The 21,082-nt window shown below is 43.5% G+C and overlaps 1 protein-coding gene across 11 annotated transcripts in view; it reads right to left on the bottom strand.

Annotated features, from left to right (window-relative positions):
* NPHP1 (nephrocystin 1) overlaps nt 1-21,082 on the bottom strand; it is a 104,996-nt gene that overhangs the window by 34,907 nt on the left and 49,007 nt on the right. For 6 of the 11 annotated variants that reach the window (XR_007470745.1, XR_004475688.2, XM_033401928.2 and 3 more), the window contains 5 exons: nt 19,724-19,800; nt 18,676-18,775; nt 9,767-9,879; nt 7,672-7,745; nt 5,742-5,786 (listed from right to left, as the gene is read on the bottom strand). Coding sequence is in view for 8 of the 11 variants with exons in the window: in XM_033401928.2 (XP_033257819.2) it covers nt 5,742-5,786; nt 7,672-7,745; nt 9,767-9,879; nt 18,676-18,775; nt 19,724-19,800 (409 nt within the window). In the remaining 3 variants the exon portion in view is untranslated. Of the gene's footprint in view, nt 1-1,075; nt 4,297-5,741; nt 5,787-7,671; nt 7,746-9,766; nt 9,880-18,675; nt 18,776-19,723; nt 19,801-21,082 lie in introns of those variants that run through there. The other 5 variants (XR_007470744.1, XM_049695715.1, XM_049695714.1 and 2 more) reach the window with 2 other exon arrangements.

A 21,082-nucleotide genomic window follows, 5' to 3' on the forward strand; every position in this document is an offset into this window, starting at 1 on the left:
ATCCCTCCCCCCGTCCATCTGTGATTACTCGATTACTGCCTTCATGTATCAGAATTTCCGCCAGCAAGTCTGGCTCTTGAGGGATCCACATGTTATTAAATCCACATATTCCTGAGTTTCAGACAGCGAACGGTGGGAGTTCAGAGAGTGAGGGATTCATCCAAAAACTGAGTGGAAGCCAGCTGGTCCCCAACGTGGGATGGCGGCGTCTGGGGAGAGAGAGCGCAGTAAGAAGGACCACCTGTGCTGATCGCTTACTCGGTGCCCGCTTCAGGGCTCTTAACCCTGCAGACATGGGATGGCTGGAATTTAAATATCACAGCAACAACGGAAAGACACAGCGAGAGGCCCTTCCAGCAGTCTGTGCCCTTCTTCACGGTTCTCATGTGTGATTACGTCCACATCGTGCACTGTAAGTCAGGACAGGGATCTCATCAGGGCTGCTCCCACCTGGTCCTCCAAGCTGAATGCTGTGCCTGGAGCATAGTAGGTGCTCAGCAAATACATAATGAATGAATGAACGAACGAACGGGCGATTATAAACCTCAGATGTACGGTGCCTTGAATCAGTAGGGCTCTGTCTCAGATTCTCTGTTTTGAGGAAGCAGAACACAAAGCAGCTAGGTTCCAGCCAGCTCTGGTCACCTCCACGCCCAGAGAAAACCTCCCAGCTTGGAATGCTTCACACCAGAGGAAGTGACCAAGTCCACAGCAAAGGATGTCCTGTAACACTGTAAATTGACAAAGCCCTGGGCTGGCAGATGACACTTCCAGCGCCCTCCCTGGTCCCTGGAGGTTTCCCAGATGCTGCTGGGTTGGCAAGTTAAACCTGCTCTGTTTGTATGTGGTATCGTGCATTTCAACCACTCCCTTGTGAGTTGTTCTGGCCTCAATCTTAGACCATAAAACCACTGGAGACTGAGGTGGTACCTGCTCCGTAGTACATGCCCCGTCTCTTGCCATCCAGACTGGCCCCCCAGGCCAGGGAATTGCAACATTTTCCGCCTCCAGCAGATCTGATGGATGTGATGCTCGATCCATTGTATGAGGCTGGAGGTGGAGGGAGCGGGCCAATCCCCCCGTCCTCCACAATGGTTCTTTTTTCTTTTTTTTTAAGATTTTTTTTTTTTTTTTGATGTGGACCATTTTTAAAGTCTCTATTGAATTTGTTACAATATTGCTTCTGTTTTTTGCTTTGGTTTTCTGGCTGCGAGGCATGTGGGATCTTGGCTCCCCGAGCAGGGATCGAACCCACACCCCCTGCACTGGAAGGTGGAGTCTTAACCACTGGACCGCCAGGGAAGGTCCCCCTGCCCCGACCTGTGATTCTGATGTGGGGACCCCCCCCCTCACAGGGAGGCACCCCATACTTGCTGCCGTCTTGCCGCTCCCCCGCTTCAGTTCTCGGTTAAGTCGGTGTGTTGCCAAGTCACGCTCCTTGACATGCGGACCCCCAAGGACTCATTTCCAGGATGTTTTTGGCTCCTTGACAGCCTCTTCCTGTTTTGGAAGCTAAAAGGTGGCATTATAAAGCCAGAGAGGTTTCATTGTTTTGAAAAAAAAAGCCTCCACTGACTGAGGAGGGAACTTCAGCCTCTCGATGGCAGAGACACGCTCACCCCTGCGGAACAGCCTCCTCCTTGCGGGCCAACTGCCTCCGCGCCTTCCTTTTGGGCCTGAGCATGACTGAAACTGTTTTCTCGCCTGTCTCGGTGTTTTGCTTATGTGTCAGAAACCCTGAAGTTGGCCACATTCGTCAAGCACGACACATTTCAAATGAACACAGAAGACAGTCTGTGAAAACACCCTCTAAGGAAAGCTCCCTCGCTCCACGCCGTGCATTCACTGAAAGGAATTCACCAGCAATATTTTCTTTCACTCAGAATGCCCCACCTCTGGCTTGATGCTAAGAATAAGCTAAATGATTAGAAAAAGTAAAAGGTGGCAGTTAGGAATTAAAGAGTCTACAGAAAAATGACCTTCGCAACGGGGAGTGACATGGTTTCATGTTCTCTCAAACCAGATAGCAGGGACCTAAGATGAGACAACTCTGACAGAACCGGGAAATCTCTGTACATACGCTCGCCACCTCCATTTACACAGGCGGGAACCCCTCTCCTGCAGCAGGAGCTGTGGAGGGCCATGGTCCCAGAGGGAGAGAGGCACCGCCCTGGGAAGGGGACAGGCAGCTCGTCATGATGGTTTCCCACACGTCACTGAGGGCATGGGGTGGGGTCTGGGGGGGGGCGGTGGAGACGTAGTGAAATCTCTTCTCCGAGGCCATGTTCTCTCATGACATCTGTGGCTGGAAGCCCTTTCATACCATGTTAAGTTCGGAGATGAAGGCCCACGTTGAGTTTCGGTTAAGGGTTTAGCGGAAGCTGACTAAAGATGTAGCCCAGGAGTTTCATAATACAATGGATCTCTAAAAGTAAATGCCTCCTTTAAGGCAGCACGCTGTCCAAAAAAGTTCCTCAGTTGGTGCTCTGATAGTTTAGGTTAAACTCTAATATGATCGTCTTTTTCTTCCAATAGCCTTCTCATGTTTTATTTTCACATGCAATTCCTAAATGTTTGCACTGATGAGGGGAGTGTCTTAGGTTGCAGATGATACATGGTGTCTCTACGAGGTACATCAGCTGTGCCACTTACTAGCTCTGACTTTAGGAAAATTATCGAATCTGCCTGGCCTGTTTCTTCAGCTGTAGTAATACAGGAAAACACCAGTGCTGGCCTCCTATAGTAGCTGTGAGCGCTAACCTAGTAAATGAGAACTACGCAGCAGGCACTCAACAAACGCCATCCGTACTGTTATCACTCACAGTGAAGGCTTGGGACAATTCACTGGCAGTCACAGGTTTATTTGAAATGCAACAAAATCTTTGTTCTTTGACACAGGGGTGGGATAACTTAGTCCCCAAAGCCTGGAGGTGTTTTTTTGTTTTGTTTTATTTTCTTTTTAAGAGCACCAATTATATGGACTTGAAAAGGTAAAACTAGATTCTGTTTTTATATCTAATTAGAATAAACCACATTCAAATATTAGACTGAATTCAGTGATTAATAGCACAACTTTCTCAAATAGATTACTCTGATTTCCCCTACATTTCACAACACAAAGTTTATTAGCAAAATCATATATTTAATATATTCTGGGTCCTAGACTCTTATCAGATATATCATTTGCAAATATCTTCTCCTAGTCTGTAGATTATATTTTCACTTCCTTGAATAGTCATAAATTTAGCTTTTGATAAAATCTTGCTTCCATATAAATCTATAGATACAGTTAACTTAAATTTGTTACTTGGTGTTACATACAGAATGGACGGACAACAAGGTCCTACTGCATAGCAGAGGGAACTATATCCTATGATAAACCATAATGGAAAAGAATATGAAAAAGAGTGTATATATATGTATAACTGAGTCACTTTGCTATACAGAAGAAATTAACACAACATTGTAAACCAACTATACTTCAATAAGAAAAGAAGAAACAGACTCACAGATATAGAGAACAAATTAGTGGTTACCAGTGGGGAGAGGCAAGATAGGGGTAGGGGATTAAGAGGCACAACTATTAAGTATAAAATAAATAAGCTACAAGGATATATTGTACAGCACAGGGAATATAGCCAGTATTAATAACTTTAAATGGAGTATAATCTTTAAAAATTGTTAATCACTATATTGTACACCTGAAACTTTCATAATATGGTAAATCAACTATACTCAATAAAAAAGAAAAAGAAAAACAAAACAAAAATTTGTTAGTTGGTTTTTGAAAAAAAATTCTCTTTAAATTTAGATATAATAGTATTTCTCATAAAAATTTACTTCATTGTATTAACACATATTCAAATTACCAGATAAATATTTCTTATAGAATGTGGCCTGAACAAAAAAGAATAAAGCCTAGGTTATGATGGGACAGTTACTTCTGGTTTTCTCACGTGATGCAGGTTGTCATGGAGGGTCTATCAGATTCAGCGGGAAGTGGAAGGTCAAGGGGCACCGCTGTCAGGCTGCGACCTTTCTTATCTCACCCAAGAAGTCATAGGTCTGCTCTGAAATGTCGAAAGGCTCATGGAGCCCCGCTGGCGACAGCAGAGCCTGGAGGGCGCCCTCGTTTTCTTGGCTTTGCTTGAGGAAGTCGGCGATGACCTTCCATCGCGCGGCCTCGGTCTCCTCCTCTGCCCACCTGAACGGAGGCAGGAGCGCAGAGTGGAGGAGGGGAAGCGCGCAGTCGTGGTAAACCAGGAGGAACACGGCCTTCTGGAGCTCCTTGTCTCTCTGCGAAAACACCGGCACCACCAGTGACTGTGAGTGGACCCAGCTCATTACTCCTCAAGGGTTACACTGGACGAGCTCTGTTAGCTAGAAGCTGTCTAGGGGGTGGGAGGGGGGTGCGTCAGTGTCTGGCAGCTCAGTCAGGACGTGGACACAACAGGAGTCACCGCGGAGAGAGACAAGTGGTTCTCTCTGAGGGTCTGCAAGGGGCTCCTTGAGGCCGGGGTGCCCCCTGAGTGCCATGGACATTCCATCAAGCAGACTGGGGTGCCAGAGTCTAATTCCGGGGACAAGGGTGCGGTTCCAGGTAAACGGAACTAAGACACGATGTGAAGTCAGCTGTATTGCTGAATGAGGTCAAGGTGATACGGGGGACGGGTAGCAAGGGCTCTGCGTGAAATCCAGAGAAGGGAGCCCCAAGCAGTAGGAATGTGCTGTCAGCCCCGCCTCCCCATAACAAGAGCTGGGCAACACCCCCACGGGCCGCGGCCCGGCTCCAACAGCTGGGGTGGGCATCACAGCCGGGGTGGCGGCCTACACTGCGATGTGGCCCCCGCAGGCTACCGTGTGTGGACAGGCAGCTCCTACAGGCCCGAGGCCCAGCACCTGTCCACTGCCAAGCTAGAAGGGCATTAAACCTGCCAGTTTTAGTCAAACAAAAACTCAAATAAGGATATAATATATACACTTTTTTTTTTTCTATTTTTAGTGTCTTTGTTCTCCCGTGATTCCTTGAGGCTAATGAAAAGTTCAGATTAGTAGTCCTAAAACCATGGACCAGGGGCCCCATGCAGCCCACTGCCATCTCTTTTTAGAAATAGTTTTACAGAAAACAGCCCTGCCCAGGTGTTTACATATGCCTGAAGCTGCCTTGCGTTACGGTGGCAGAGCTGGGTGTTTGAGACAGACCACATGAGGCCTGCAAAGCCAAAAATATTTACTCTCCGGCCCTTTACCAGAAAAGTCTGTCAATCCCAGACTAGAGCAGCCAAGCCACTACTCACTGATCACCGCAAGTTCTGTAATGACCACACTCTCCGGCCACGTAAGCACAGCCACGCCTGCTTTCAATGTGTGCTACAGCTTATGCCAATTTTCTTCTTCCCTCTCCTTACCTGATACGGACTTTGAGAGCTAGGGGAATTTTTTTTTTTTTTTAAATGAGAGAAATTTGATAGCCAACTGGGACACTTTGGCTTAGAAAGTTCCCCTCAGTTCAGTAAACTCAGTGATCTGAAATGACTGTCTCGATCAAGTGTTTCTTTTTACACTTGGAATCCATCACCCATACCCTTCTGGGAAGGTGTCTTTGCAACCGTAATAACACCGTTTAACTGTCAAGAGGGACTAGGACCATGGTTACTTCAGCTAAAAAAGAGGCACGATTAGGGTGTGCGGCAGACACGGAGCACAAAACGTGTGACGCTCGGGGTGCACAGTCACGTTACCTTCTCTGATCTTTTTAAGGTACTCTCTTTCTCAGCCCAGGAACTCTAAAAAGCAAACAGAAATATTATGTTAATCCGAGTATTCACAAGTCTTTGCCACACCTCTGCAACTTCACTCTGTAATTAAACTTACGGACAGGATTACAAACGCTGTACAAATCCTGCACATGTAAGGAGTGAATCTCTAATTAGGCATCGAGTGCTAATGACCCAGAACCAGACTGACTAGGCGGGAGGTATCAGTGAACGATTCCTCAGAAGCCCGTGATGCTTACAAGTCAAAACTAATTTAAGAACAGAGAATCAGTGCAACGCTAACACATGCGTGCAAACTGCACCAACGCAGCACCTAAACAATAAAATACCATTACGCTTTCAAGGTAAGACAGTCATGAAAATAGACAATTCTGCCAAATACCATACCCCTCGACAATTCTGTTTGCCGAGATGAGGACAGTGGACAGGGAGAGGTAGAATGAAGTACAGCTTTGCAAGTAAATATTTCCAATCTGTGCACCAAGTTTCACAAAAGCTTCTTTAAAGAAATAAAAAACCCAGAGTTCAATTAACCCCACAGAAGTATGAATCAAAGACCTTCCAGGGCCCAGCATGGTGCCTTAGCCATAGCGGGCTCTCGTGAAATATCTGTTGAATGAATCAATGTATGTACGTTTTGTATAACGAGTAAATATTAATATACTAATGCTTTATAGGGGAAGAAAGAGAAATTCTGCATTAGCTAACTATAGTGCCAGATGAGCTTGTCTGAAATTACAGATAAGCATATGCCAAGAACATTTTCTTACACCTTTTTGCTAAAACCTCATCATTGCTGTTGACACCCCCTCCCCAGCCAAACCAGCACGTGAAATCAGTTTCAAAGTCTAATAAAAACCTCTGTAGACGATGCTTCCTCCTTCCAGCTCCGCCAGGCTGTATGGCCTCCCTCCTTATCAAGAGGACGCACCTCCCAACACGGCTCCCCTCCCTCCTGCGCACGTGCTTTTCCACGTCTCTGTGCTGTCCGGGGTCCCTAAAGCAACACCCTTCACGGATTGCCCACCACCTACCACACTCTCCACCCACAGGATGAGACTGAGATCGCCCTTGACCGTCTACAGACGACATCCGACAGGCCAGATGGGGTCGTCTGCTCTCCGCAAGAGCACACCCTCTTCCCTCCTGCCTCAGAATGTTTGCTTGTGCTGACCCTCCCACCTGTGATGTCTTCTTCTCCCGCCCAGTATGTCGAAACCCCGCTTGGCCCCCAGGCTTTCATTAGGTGCATCTCCCTGAGGACCTCCTTACATGCTGCCTCCTTTAAATCTGCAAGGACCTGGATTACACATCCCCTACGGCACTTATGTTATCTGAGTATTTGCGTCGCAGGCCTAATACTTGTTGATTCTAATATTTAAGTTGAACTTTGTGAAACTGCCGTTTTTGAAGGCCAATAAATGGCTAAAAATTAGAGGTTTCACACGGTTCAACCTAATATCCAGCTGCTTTTTCATACAACAGATAACATACTTCAAATTAAAATAAAAATGATATGCAGGCCCTGATTCTCCCCTGAAAACTCAGTCAATCTATCTAACAAACCATTTTGGATTCTTGCTCTCAGGACACAATTGGTGGCCACCTTAAGTCAAGGAACAAACAATAGGGAGGAGATTGCAACGGGGTAGAAGGCAGGCACTCCATCTGCTTATGGGGTCAGGGAAGGCAGCCCTGGGGAAGTCACCTCCATAGTAAGAAAGGACAGATGAGACCAAGTTAGCTGGACAACAGACAGGGATCGGAAGACATCATCCAAATAGGGAAGAAACGAACCCCACAGAAGCCTAGAGCTGGTGTCAGAACTCATTGTGCAGTATGTCTAACCGCCTTTAGGACCCGCCAGGTTTCCACCACGATGCACACTACCCACCCTGAGCGCGTCCATCAGGTCGGGCTGCTCCAGGAGCCTGGGGAAGGTGGCCAGCACTGGATTACTAATTAAATCTGAAATACAGAAGAATAAAAAGGATTTTCTATAAACTTCAGCCAATGTGTTTTATAGCAACAGACATAGAAACATGCATTCAGATTGCAATGACTGTGCCACGTGATTTGCTGATAACACATTCTACCCACTTTAACCTCTCGGAGGGCTGGAAGCTGCCCCCTCGGCCTCCATCTGCCCCTATATCCACACCCCGGGGAAGTCTGAAATGAGTCTGGTACCAAGTAGATAAAGCTTTTAGGTGGGAGTAAAGTGGCTCTGAACAGAATAAGACTAGAACATTTTGTTCTTCTATGTTTTTTTTCCAACCTCTCTTTCCTCCTCATGAGTGTGGTGTGGTAAGAGGAATCTTCCAATTAGGAGGCTCCCACACTCTCAGGAGGCTGAGTGGGAACCAGGGGCACCACGGGAAAGGAGGTGGAGGGCGGGCAGCTCCTGCCCAGCCTGGGGCCAACGGATGGTGCTGGATGACATCGGAAGGAATGAGGAGCTGGGTATTCTGACCACGTGCCTACATACTGCGCAGGAGAATACTGATATTTCACAATCAATAGTGGCACGTGGAGGGCTGTGCAAAGAGGCCCACCAGGAAGGACACTTCAGAAACGGCAAGGGCAATGACTTCTATAATCTTGTGTCCTCAGTAGAGAAAAATCCTCTCTCTAGGTCTTGCTAAGTTTATTCTGATGCGCAGATTCAAATGAAGCCAACGATTCTGAGTAGGCTTCTCCCTACCTATAGGAAAACTAATAAGCCTTACTCCTCTTTAAGGAGTCGGGTCGTTCGTGAAGTTTTTCTAGAGTCATTGAAACAAATTCAGAGGCAAGTGACGACTAAAGGGCTTAAACTGTCCTTCCTTTAGAATTACAATTATTCCTTGAGAAATGTTGGTGCTTCTCTGACTCTAGGTAGTTCCATTTCTACCTACCTATCCAGGTGGTGTGTCCCTGGGAGGGGACTCGTGTCTAACCATGAACTCCACTTGTCCATGAGAGCCGAGTCATCATGGGGCTCTCTCTCCCTCTCACTCGATTCTAGCCACACTGGCCTGCCTTCAATTTCAATCTCTCCAGTGCACTCTGGTTTTCTTGCCTTGGGTCTTCAGACATGCTGGTCCCTCTATCCGGAAAGGATCCGCCCCCACCCATCTCCCCTGTATGTCTAACTCCTCTCTCAGGTCTTCTCTTAAATATTCCTTGCCCAGAGAAGCCTTCCCTCATCCTATGAATTAATTCAGGTCTTCCTAGGGTACGCTCTTGTTGTGTATTTCCCTTCAGAACACTTGAGGTTGAAAAGGATTATTCATATAATTTTGTGTTTGAAGTCTGTTGCTCCACGAGAGTAGGGATGATGGTGCCTGTCTCATTCATCACTGGGTCCTGGCACAATGCCTGGCATATACTAGGCACTCAATAAAGAATATCCAATAAAACTCAACTTTCTCTGGAGGTAATTCTTACAACACATGCATATCTCTGTGCAAGTTCAATCATGTGTGACAGCTCACTGATTTTTTTTAAAATTACTTTTTAACATTTTACTTGGAAAAAGTTTCAAGCTGACAAAAAAGTTGCAAGAATAAAAATAGAACCGCTGAACACCTCTTACCTGGATTCACCAATTTTATTGATTTTTAAACTTCTTGCTTTAAGAACCAGTTATTTTGGGTAATTTTGGTCTCTTTCCAAAAAAGATGATATACATAACAAACACGTAGTAAAAACATTATTAAAGACATTAAAGGAAAATATGATTATATCTGAAATTTAGGATCTCAAGTCCCCAGAATCTGAATGGTAAAAAGTGTATATTGTAAAGAACGGAACACGTCCGGAGCTCACACAGGATGCACGCTGAGCACAATGCTTCGCGTCTGAAGTAAGTGACTGACACTGATGCTATTCTAAATATTTTATTCCAAATGTCACCTTCAGAAGCAGAAGATAAAGGCTGGCAGAGGTTACATTTACTCAAAGCATGATGCACTGTTGTACGTGAGGAAACTGCAAAGACTTCTCACCAGCACTGTGCATGCTCATCCTGTCTTTCAGGAGCACGTCACCAAGAATCTGGCGATAAAATATCAACAAATGAACGGAGCACATACTTCCAATTAATGTTTCCGGCAGTAGACTATTAAAGAAGAAAAAAAAATGTATTCATTAAACAATCCCCTATGACCCAACCTACGGTGTTTTTAAAATGTATACTTATTACTCGAATGAAGAGTTTCAAGTTTTGCTTCATTATTGAAAAAAATTTTTAATAATTTTGAGGAAAACTTCCACTATAAGTTGACCACGTTAAACTTCAGAAAACTTTTATTTTTACGTGTGTACTTTCAAGTTGCGACTCTGGGTTACCATTTCTGTGTTTCCATGTTCGCATATACAGCCATGTTAAATGTCGAATAAAAAATAAAAGTCATCAATTATGTGTTTTAGAAAGAACGGGACTAGTCAGCTACAAGTTTTAACAAAGCCATGTTGCCACCTCACCCGATGTGACGAATGCAGAGGAAACGAGTTCAGACTGTTCCCAGTGCTGGGTGGAACACAGGAAGGTGTGGCAGATCAGACTGAATTCTGACTCTGCTGTGCTACCTCCTAGCTATGTGATTTGGGGTTAATTATTTATTCTCCTTGTGTTTTGGTTTCTTCATTTGTAGAACACAGATAGTCATAGCTGCATCTCAGGTTACTAACAGGATTAAAATGAGGTAAATGTGGAATGCTTAATGCAATGCCTGGTACATACTGTAGCAAGGTCTCAAGGACAAGAAAATTTCAATATTGAAGTTACACTGATATCAGTTTAAAATGGACTGTAAGACCTTTAGGATGTTGTATGTAATCCTCATGGTAACCACACACAAAAAATGTATAGAATATACACAAAAGGAAATCAAAATGTATCATTACAAAAAGAATCAATTAAAAACAAAGGAAGGCAGTAAGAGAGGAAAGGAGGGACAAAAATACCCTTAAAACATACAGAAAAAAAAAAACATATAGAAAACAAATAACAAATGGCAATTAAGTCCTTCCCTATTAGTAATTATTTTACATGTAAATGGATTAAACTCCCCAACCCAAAGACATAGATTGGCAGAATGGATTAAAAAAACAGGATCCAACTATATTGTGTCTACAAGAGACCCACTCTAGATCTAAGGACATTCATAGGTTGAAAATGAAAGGATAGTTAAAGATACTCCATGCAAATAGTAAAGAAAAAGAGAGCAGGGATAGCTATACTAACATCAGACAAGACAGACCTTAAGCCAAAAAGCTGTTACAATGGAAGATATTATATAATGATAAAAGGGTCAATTCATCAAGAAGATATAACAGTTATAAACATATACAACAGACATCAGAGCTCCTAAATATATGAAGTAAACAGTGACAAAAGTGAAGAGAGAAACAGATCTACAATCATAGTAGGGGACTTCAACACCCCACTTTCAATAAGGGATAGAACAACCAGACAGAAGATCAATAAGGAAAGAGAACTTGAACAACACTGCAGACCAACTGTAACTGGCTGACATATACAGAACACTCTGCCCAATAGCAGAATACGCATTTTTCTCAAGTGCACATGGGACATTCTCCAGGACATTCTCCTAACATATGTGGTCATACATTAGGCCACAAAACAAGTCTTAACAATTTAAAAGACAAATTATACAAGGTATATTTTCTTTTTTCCAAAGTACATTTTCTTTTCAACTTTTTTTTTTTTTTTTTTGCGGTACGCAGGCCTCTCACTGTTGTGGCCTCTCCCGTTGCGGAGCACAGGCTCCGGACGCGCAGGCTCAGCGGCCATGGCTCACGGGCCCAGCTGCTCCGCGGCATGTGGGATCTTCCCGGACCGGGGCACGAACCCGCATCCCCTGCATCGGCAGGCGGACTCTCAACCACTGCGGCACCAGGGAAGCCCCCAAAGTACATTTTCTGATCACAATGGAATGAAACTAGGAATCAACAGCAGAAGGAAAACTGGAAAATTCACAAATATGTGGATATCAAACAACATACTTTTAAGCAACCAATGGCTCAAAGAAGAAATCACACGGGAAATCAGAAAATATCTTGAGACAAATAAAATGAAAATACAACACACCAAAACTTATGGGATGTGGTGAGAGCAGTGTTAAGAGGGAAAATTTATAGCTATAAATACTTACATTAAAAAAGAAGAAAGATTTCAAATCACCAACCTAACTTTACACCTTAAGGAGCTTGAAAAGAAAAACAAATGAAACCCGAAGGTAGCCAGAGAAAGGAAATAATAAAGATTAGAGCAGAAATGAACAAAATGGAGAATAGAAAACTACAGAGAAAACCAATGAAAGCAGAGCTGGTTCTTTGAAAAGACAAATAAAATCGACAAACCTTTAGCTAGATTGACTAAGAAAAGAAGAGAGAAGACTCGAGTTACTAAAATCAGAAATGAAAGGAGACATTAGTACTGATTTTACAAAAATTACAAAGGATTATAAAAGAGGACTATGAATAATTGTATGCCAACGAATTAGATAATCTAGATAAAACAGACATACTCCTAGAAACACACAATCTAACACGACTAAATAATAAATACAAAATCTGAACAGACTTATAACTAGAAAGGAGACTTAATGGTAATCAAAAACCTGCCAACAAAGAAAACCCCAGGACCAGATGGCTTCACTGATGAATTCTACCAAACATTTAAAGAAGAATTAATACCAATTCCTCTCAAACTCTTCTGAAAAACTGAAATGAAAGGAATACTTCCAAACTCATTCTGTGAAGCCAGCATTATCCTGATACCAAAGCCAGACAAAGACACAACAAAAAAACTACTGAGCAATATCCCTGATGAACACTGATGCAAAAACTCCTCAACAAAATACTAGCAAACATAATTCAACAGCACATTAAGTTTTATACACTATGACCAAGTAGGATTTATTCCTACAAGGCCAGGATGGTTCAAAATAAGAAAATCAATCGATGTAATACACTAGACTAACAGAATCAAGGAAAAAAAAAACACGTGATTTTCTTAGCTGATGCTGAAAGCATTTGATAAAATGCAACATATCTTCATAATAAAAACACCCAACAAACTAGGAATAGAAGAAAACTATCTCAACGTAATAATGGCTGTATGTGAAAATCCCATAGCTAACCTCATACTCAATGGAGAAGACTGAAGGCTTTCCCTCCAAGATCAAGATCAAAACGAGGATGTTCGTTTTCACCACTTTTATTCAACATATTACTGGAAGCCCTAGCCAGAGCAGTCAGGCAAGAAAAATGAATAAAAAGCATCTAAGTTAGAAAAAAAAGAAGTAAAATTATCTCTGTTCACACACAACGTGATTTCAATATTGAAGTTACATTGATATGTGACGAATGCAGAGGAAACACACACACACACACACACACACACACACACAAAACTGTTATAATAAACACATGCAGCAAAGTTGCAGGATATAAAATCTACATACACAAATCAGTCATGTTTCTATATACTAACACTGAACAATTTGAAAAGGAAATTAAAACTTTAATTTTATTTAATAGCATATCTAATAGCATTGAAAGAAAGAAAATACTCGGGAATAAAAAAATAGAAATAAAATTTCAAATATTGAGATTTCAAAATATAATCTGGAAATACAAGTGAGTGCTTTAAAACCTGACACCTGGTACACACTAAATACTTACTGGGAATATTGAGCACCAGAATTAACCTTAGCAGATACTCAAGAAAATGTCTTGAATCATTCTAGACACACATTTTCTGTGTTATTTTTAGAAATACATGAACTCTGTCACTAAGCATGAAGAATGAGCGTATAGGAAATCTCGAAAACCTTGCAAACAATGTCCTCTATCAAGAGGAAGATGTCTTTGGGCTAAGGGAAACCACCTAAAGTTAAAGGAGACTTTAACTTCAGAAAATAATCCTTCACTCTAACTTCTAGGATGAGAATTTTAGAAGGGAAAATTAATCACAGAGGTAACATCCAGGCTTCCAGCCTGCTGAAAGAGAGCAGAATGAACGTGACCCCAGGGATGGTACAGGAGTAATGGGTCCCTATGACTAGTTTCACAGAGTTTAGATACGTATCCTTGACCACTCCCTAACCCTTGCATTCTAGAAATGCCCCGAAACACAGGATAGATTCTCTTACCACACTTATATTCATATAGAGCATTTCATGCACAGAGCCAGAAGCCATCCTTTTCCAGCCCCGCTAAAATTCTGATCGTGCATAGCCCTGACCTAGATTTCAGGTTGGCTGCAGGGGGACATTTAAGCTGCCTCGATGCCACCACATGCCTTCTCGGTGTTCATGCTGTGATTCCAAGAGTTGTTCTACACCCCGCCCTCCGGTCTATGGCTCATGTGGGCAGTGTTTCAGCAGCATGCCCAAACTCATGTCTCATGCTGAGAAACAGACATTAATTCTACGAGGGGAAGGGGTGGAACCTTCCTTCCATTCTCTCCTCCCCTTCTCTCCCAGATCGGCCTGCTCTGTCTGGCAGGCATCGCGGCCAGCCTGCAGTGGAGCCCTTCAGCGCCCACAGTGCTGGCACTCCTTTCCTTCTGGTACCTCCCCATAACACGAAGCAACGCTGCTGGCTCTTTATCAGAGCTTCCTTTAGGGAAATCCTTTGATTTTCCCAAATCCAAGGTGACCAGGAAGCTCTGAGCTGAAGAAGTAAAGATATACTTCTTTCTGACCTCACAGACAGACCAACAGAAGGGCAATAAACATGATACTGGGCCCCCGGCAAGCAACACTATTACTTCATTTATTTTTAGCAATAATACAATGGAAGTAAAAGAGAAAAAAAGATGGCATACATCCAAAGAGCAAAGGAAAATAAACAAATTTGTAGCAAATTTATATAAGGCATGTAGCCTACTGCCACTGACCAGTATGTCTCGGTATTCAGAACCCCGTGCTCTGGGAGACTGGGTCTAAATTCAGGGCTTTCCCTCATCAGAGGCTTAAAAGCATGCATTTGGCCAAATCACACCAAGTTAAACCCCATCAAAAAAACAGCTCCCAAATCAGAAAGCCAAGTCTTGGTGAAACAGGAGGACCTATCTGCTCCCTCTTCCGTCTCAGCTGAGGGTCAACATGATCAGAGTTGTCTCCATAAAAGGAGACCCAGGGACAGGATTCTGGTGCTGTTTCTTTGGTCAAGGAGACGAGTCCACGTTGATTCATCGGATTTTCACAGGGCTCCTGACAGCCAAAGGAGACACACATGGAAGATTGCTGGCTGGTGAGAGGGCAGGATGAAGCCAACCAGCAAGGATACTGGGGAAACTGGGCACTAATGCAGATTATAACTGGGCTTCCCACCCTTGGCCCTGCCCGCAGTTTTGTAGGTCCCTTGGCATAACAAAAAGAGCCCCGTCCTTTTTCCTTCAAGCAGAGAAATCTGGCTAAACAAAGATGAAGGGTTTATTCATTTATTTTTATTTTTTTTAACGTCTTTATTGGAGTATAATTGCTTTACAATGGTGTGTTAGTTTCTGCTTTATAACAAAGTGAATCAGTTACACATATACATAAGATGAAGGGTATTTTTGTTTTTGTTTTGTTTTTTCTTTTGCGGCACGTAGGATCCTAGTTCCCCAACCAGGGATTGAACTCGTGCCCCCTGCAGTTGAAGCGTGGAGTCTTAACCACTGGACCACCAGGGAAATCCCAAAATATGAAGTTCTTAAGCAAGGGAGAGTGGGGACAGAGGCGGGATGGGCGTTTGGAGGAGTGGAGGAGGAGGGCTGTTGGTAGCATCATCCGCCTTCTTTCCCCACTCACTGCAGGTGGCAGGTCAGGGAGAGGAGACTGAGAAGGGTCAGCCCCGCCTCAGGCTCCACCTCCAGGGTGCACAGGCCAGATCCCAGCCTCTCATCCTGGACCCACAGCACAGCCCTCGCACCCCAGCCCATGGCCCGGCAGTAGGGCCCAAGGCCTCTGGCTTCACCATGCCCACGGTCTGCCCCTGGGAGAGCCTGCCTGAGACCGGCGGGCCCTGAGGCCCACGCTTGACACCACCAGGAGAGCAGAGCGCATTTCTGAATCAGGCGAAGTGGAGCGGCACTTTCAAGACGGTGCTCAGGTCTCTCTCGGGGCTCTGGGAGGAGACAGGAGCGCACACCAAGACGAGGTGGGGGAGGCCAGGGACCGCAGAAGGCAGAGCAGAGCTCCCGACCACTTTTACACCAGCAGGAAGAGCTCTACTTGGAAATTATTTCACAAACATTTTTGGGGTGCCTACTGTATGCTGTAACCAACAAGGGCTCAGTTCCTGAGGTCAGGGGATGAGGACCTGGGACCCTTCTTTGAGAACCCAGCATGCAGAAGAACGTTCATTGCTTTGGGAGAACGGGCCCGCCCATCTGACCGCCGCACACCCAAGTCAGATTTGATCTCTAGATTGTAAAGCGTATCTGCAAACTGATATTTGGGGCCAAAGAAACACTATTAAGAGCTGTGCTTGACAGACACGCTTGGGAGTGCTTCGGACTCTCGAAAGCTTATCAACAAGGGGGGCAGCGGGAGGCTGAAGACGTAGGAAGAATGAGGCCAAACAGGATTCTAGCTTGTCTTCTACAAAGACCGCTACTGTGCTTCTTTTATTAATCTTGAAAAATAAAAACTGTCCAAGGAAAGACTGGCCAAAAGAAGGGAATTTACAGGCTCTACGAACATCCAGGAAAAAAAAAAGCCAAGAGGATGAATACTATCCATGAACACATAATTAATGGTTATTGAAAGATTTAACTGTTAACACTATAATTATAATACACATTTCAGTACTAGAGATAAGAACAAGGGATATTTAAACTGGGAGCATGATCTAGAATGAGAAAAGCAACCATTCACAGAGGTGGACCAAGGTTCCCTGCTTCCTGATAATCCGCGAGCAGAGAGCAGGTCAGTGTGGGACCAGTCAACTGCATCAGTCTCTGTTCCCGAGCCACGCTCCTCCCTCTGCCCCTCCTGTCCACTGCGTACTCTCCACATCTCCACGTCATCAACTGGCACCTCTTCCAAACCTTCAAAGCTTCTTTTGAATCCCCCGATCCTACCAGCTACACAGCACATCCTCATCTGAACAAATGTGATGACAGTGCCAGCCACCTGTCATTGTATTTACATTTATCTAGACATATGATAATAATAATAGTAATAGCTATAGCTGTTTATAATATAGCTATTACTATATAATAGTAATAATTATAGCTGGTACTTATTGTGTGTTACTGTGTGCCACGTACTAGCTAAGTGTTTTATATATTTTCTTTTCCTTAAACCTCTTTAGTGCTTGATGGGGTTAATACTATTATTATGTCCATTTTAAAGACGTAGACCTTGAGACCCTGAGAAAGATGGTAAATGACTTGTCCAAGAGGTTACTGAGTTAGAGATGGATCGATCTGGGATTCTACCAGCGCAAAATCTCCCTGAAGAAAATGCAAATTAAAACCACCAACAGCTACCACTAATCATTTATTAAAATGGGCAAGGACTTCTCTGGTGGCACAGTGGTTAAGAATCTGCCTGCCAATGCAGGGGACACAGGTTTGATCCCTGGTCCAGGAAGATCCCACATGCCGTGAAGCAACTAAGTCCGTGTGCCACAACTACGGAGCCTGCGCTCTAGAGCCCGCAAGCCACAACTACTGAAGCCGGTGTGCCACAACTACTGAGCCCAAGTGCTACAACTACTGAAGCCCGCGCCTAGAGCCCGTGCTCCGCAACAAGGGAAGCCACCGCAAGAAGCCCGTGCACCGCAACGAAGAGTAGCCCCCGCTTGCCGCAACTAGAGAAAGCCTGCGCGCAGCAACGAAGACCCAATGCAGCCAAAAATAAATAAATATATAAATAAATAAATAAAATGGGCAAAACAGAAAAAAACTGATCATATCAAATGTTGTCAAGAATACGGAGTAATTGGAACTCTCATATGTGGCTGGAGAGAGTGTAAAATGGCCTCTAGTCATATTGGAAACCAGTTTGGCGGTTTCTTATAAAGTTAAACAAACACCAGATGATCCAGTAATCCCACTCCTAAGTACCTATACCCACGAGAAAGGAAGACATGCCCACACGCACAAAAACTCTTACGCAAATATATAGAGCAGCTTTATTCATAATTGCCCAAAGCCAGAAACAACCCAAGTATCTATCAACTAGTGAATAAATAAACACATTATGGTATATCCACCAAATGGAATACTAATTAGAACAAAAAGGAAAAAACCACTAGCACATGCAACAGCATGGGTGTATCTCAACTGCGTTACGCTAAATGAAAGAAGCCAGACTCAAAAGGCTATGTACTGTGTGAGTCCATTTGTAGGACATTCTGGGAAAGGCAAAACTGTTGGGAAAGAAAACAGAGGAGCAGTAGCCTGAGGCTGGAGCTGGAGAGTTGATTACAAAGGGGCATCAGTTCACTGTTTATAGTGATGGAAATATTCTCTATCTTGACCGTGTGGTAGTTATATGACTGTATATACTTGTCAAAACGCAAAGAACTTAAACTAAAAAGGGCAAATTTTACTGCGTGTAAATTATACCTCAACAAACTTGACATTAAAAAAAGTTCCCCAAAGTTCCCTGAGGGTAGGACTGTGGAGGATAAGTCCCGTTGACTCAAAAGTTTCTATACTATTTCTGACCGCATCTATCATTTGTGCTAACTGGTAAACAGAAGAATAAGCTAATCTGAAATGTATTATTATTCCATTTCCCTACTGATCCTTGGCAGAAGAATTAGTGAGGAAAAAAAATAATTAACAGAAGGTGACCAAGCACGTAGAGAAGCCAGAAACAGAGATGGTCCGCAAACGCTGAATGGGCCCAAGTTCACCGGACAGGTAACAGCAGATACCAACCTTAGCATGTTCCTTGATCTTCTGTTCAAAGATCTCAGTTTTACTAGAAGCTGAGGCTGCCTTCTCACTGTCATCATCTGATGGAAAACACTACCATGTGCTTTAAAAAAATAAAAAATACATCTCAAAACTTTAAGTGCTTAGGCAGTGAATATAATAGAGTATTTTATATACATTTTTTTATATATAAAAATAAGACAAAGTTTTTTTCAGCACCAGTGGGGCTGAATTGTATGAGAGGCAGCAGTCGCCCATACGCCCTAAATGGACTGATGAATATGATGTGCCCTAAGGACCTTCAGAATGTACCCAACCAGCCCACCCCTGGAGCTTCCACTACATCAGATACCGTGACAGCATCACTGCTGCCAGATGACAAAGAGAAAGGGAGTTTAAAAAGCACGTCTGACTCCAAGTAGAACCAGCTGCATCCCAGATCCCAGCTCCTTCCTGTTCCAAGAAGGTGGGATTGGCATTGCTGGGGCGGCGGCATTGCTGGGGCGGCAGCAGTGCTGTGTGTCCTAAATCACAAAGCAAGGAGCGGGATGTCTGAGGAGCCAGAGGGGAGTTTCAAACCCATCAGGCTCTGAGCTCCAAGAGGCAAGGGCCACATCTGCCTTACTCTCCATTTTCCCTTTATCTAGCACAGTGCCTGGTCAACGAACACATTAAAAGATGCTCAGTATTTTTGGAGGGCAACCTGGTATGTATACCACAATTTCAAATGCCTACACCGTTTGACCTAGCAATAGGCAATCACTGAATTGGCCTATTCTATTAATTCTGTGGCCCAGTGTTCAACGAAAAGGAACCAATACAGGGTCCTCATGCATCCTAATTTCCTACATTAGAGTCTCAAATATGCTACCAAGAAAATAAGCACTTAGATAAAAATGATTAAGATTTTAACATCAAACGACATATTTTTAAAAATGTGAATTCACGTGAAAAGTGTTACGCTTATTATACTATAGGTATCTTCTCCGATGTATCTTCTGCTTGTTTAATCTTTAAGGAAAGGAAAGAAAGCAACACAGAAGAGTGGTACCTCTTCTGGATACTGAAGGGTCCACTTCAACACCTTTTTCATAAGGGGTACCTCCATTCAAGAAGAGTTCATAAGTTCTACAAAAGAAAAATACACCATGATGGATACGTGTTATGGACATTGAGAAACATTAGAGTCAGTAGTGGAACGTTTTTTAGCACAGACGCATTCACAGACATTTTATTTATGCCTCACTGGTAAATGAGAATGAAGGTTGTTGATACCTCCATGGGGTTATCATCTCAGTAAATAAAGTCTCTTTCTTAACTATGAACCACAGAAAATACATTTTTCTACATAAAAATGAGAAAGATTAATTGATGTCATTAAGGTCTTTTGACTTTAATGACTCGTGTTATTCAAATGCATTTTTCAAATGTTTCAAATCATCATTGGAAATAAAGCTATTATGAATTCATACTATTTTAAAAATATAAAAGTAACAGGTAGATTGTTGTAGAAAGTTCAAATGGCATACAAATGATAAACAAAAAATGAAAAATCCCTCCCCCCTTCTTTCCCCCCTAGTTTGGTAGCCCCTTGTCCTATCTGTTTCAATACAAATGGAAACAAACACATACATTTAAACAGTAAATCTTAAACTGACACACGTTTAAAGTTGCGTACTCCGTAAGTGTGGAAGCAGAAGGTAAGAGGCCTCCTTAATCCTGTGGCACCACCTCCCCAGTTCTGCTCCCCAGAGACAACCTCCGGGAACAGTTTACACACACGCACATGAACACAGCTCTTTGCGAACAGAAGTGGAGTCAGCACACACACGATTCTGCAACTTGCCGTTTTCATATAATAATATACATTGGAGATGTTTCTGTATCAATACATAGGCCTCCACCTCATTTAAAAAATAGCTATGACTTCACTTTAAGAAGGATTGGATAAACACACTTTTCCCTCCCACTAAGCACAGTGAAAAAACCGTGAACAGTATTAAAAACAAAAGCAGAAAAACAAAAACAACCCACAAGAAGCCTGGGCCTCTCCATCTACAGGCAGTGGCTGGGGAGGTTGGGTGTGATAGAGTGCCCCTCCCCCTCCCACTGGGGTGACATCAGAGGAGGGCTTTTACCTCTGTCCAGTGGTAAGGAGGTCACGCCCACCCCTGCGGTATCAGTAAAGATGGAAGAGGGGTGCATTATCTGAATTAAACCTTTGGGCCTGGGAACTATTATGATCCCATTTTAAAGATGGGGGAAGTTGAGGCTTGCAGACAACCTGCTTACAGTTACACGGACAGAGCCCAGGCTACAGCCCTGAATTTTACATTCCAAATCTGGGATCTCAATCATCACCCTAGTGACTGCCCATCTGTATCTCTTCTGTGGGTTTCTCATCTTCCAG

Source organism: Orcinus orca, chromosome 13 (assembly GCF_937001465.1).
Source record: "Orcinus orca chromosome 13, mOrcOrc1.1, whole genome shotgun sequence".
Taxonomy (NCBI): domain Eukaryota; kingdom Metazoa; phylum Chordata; class Mammalia; order Artiodactyla; family Delphinidae; genus Orcinus; species Orcinus orca.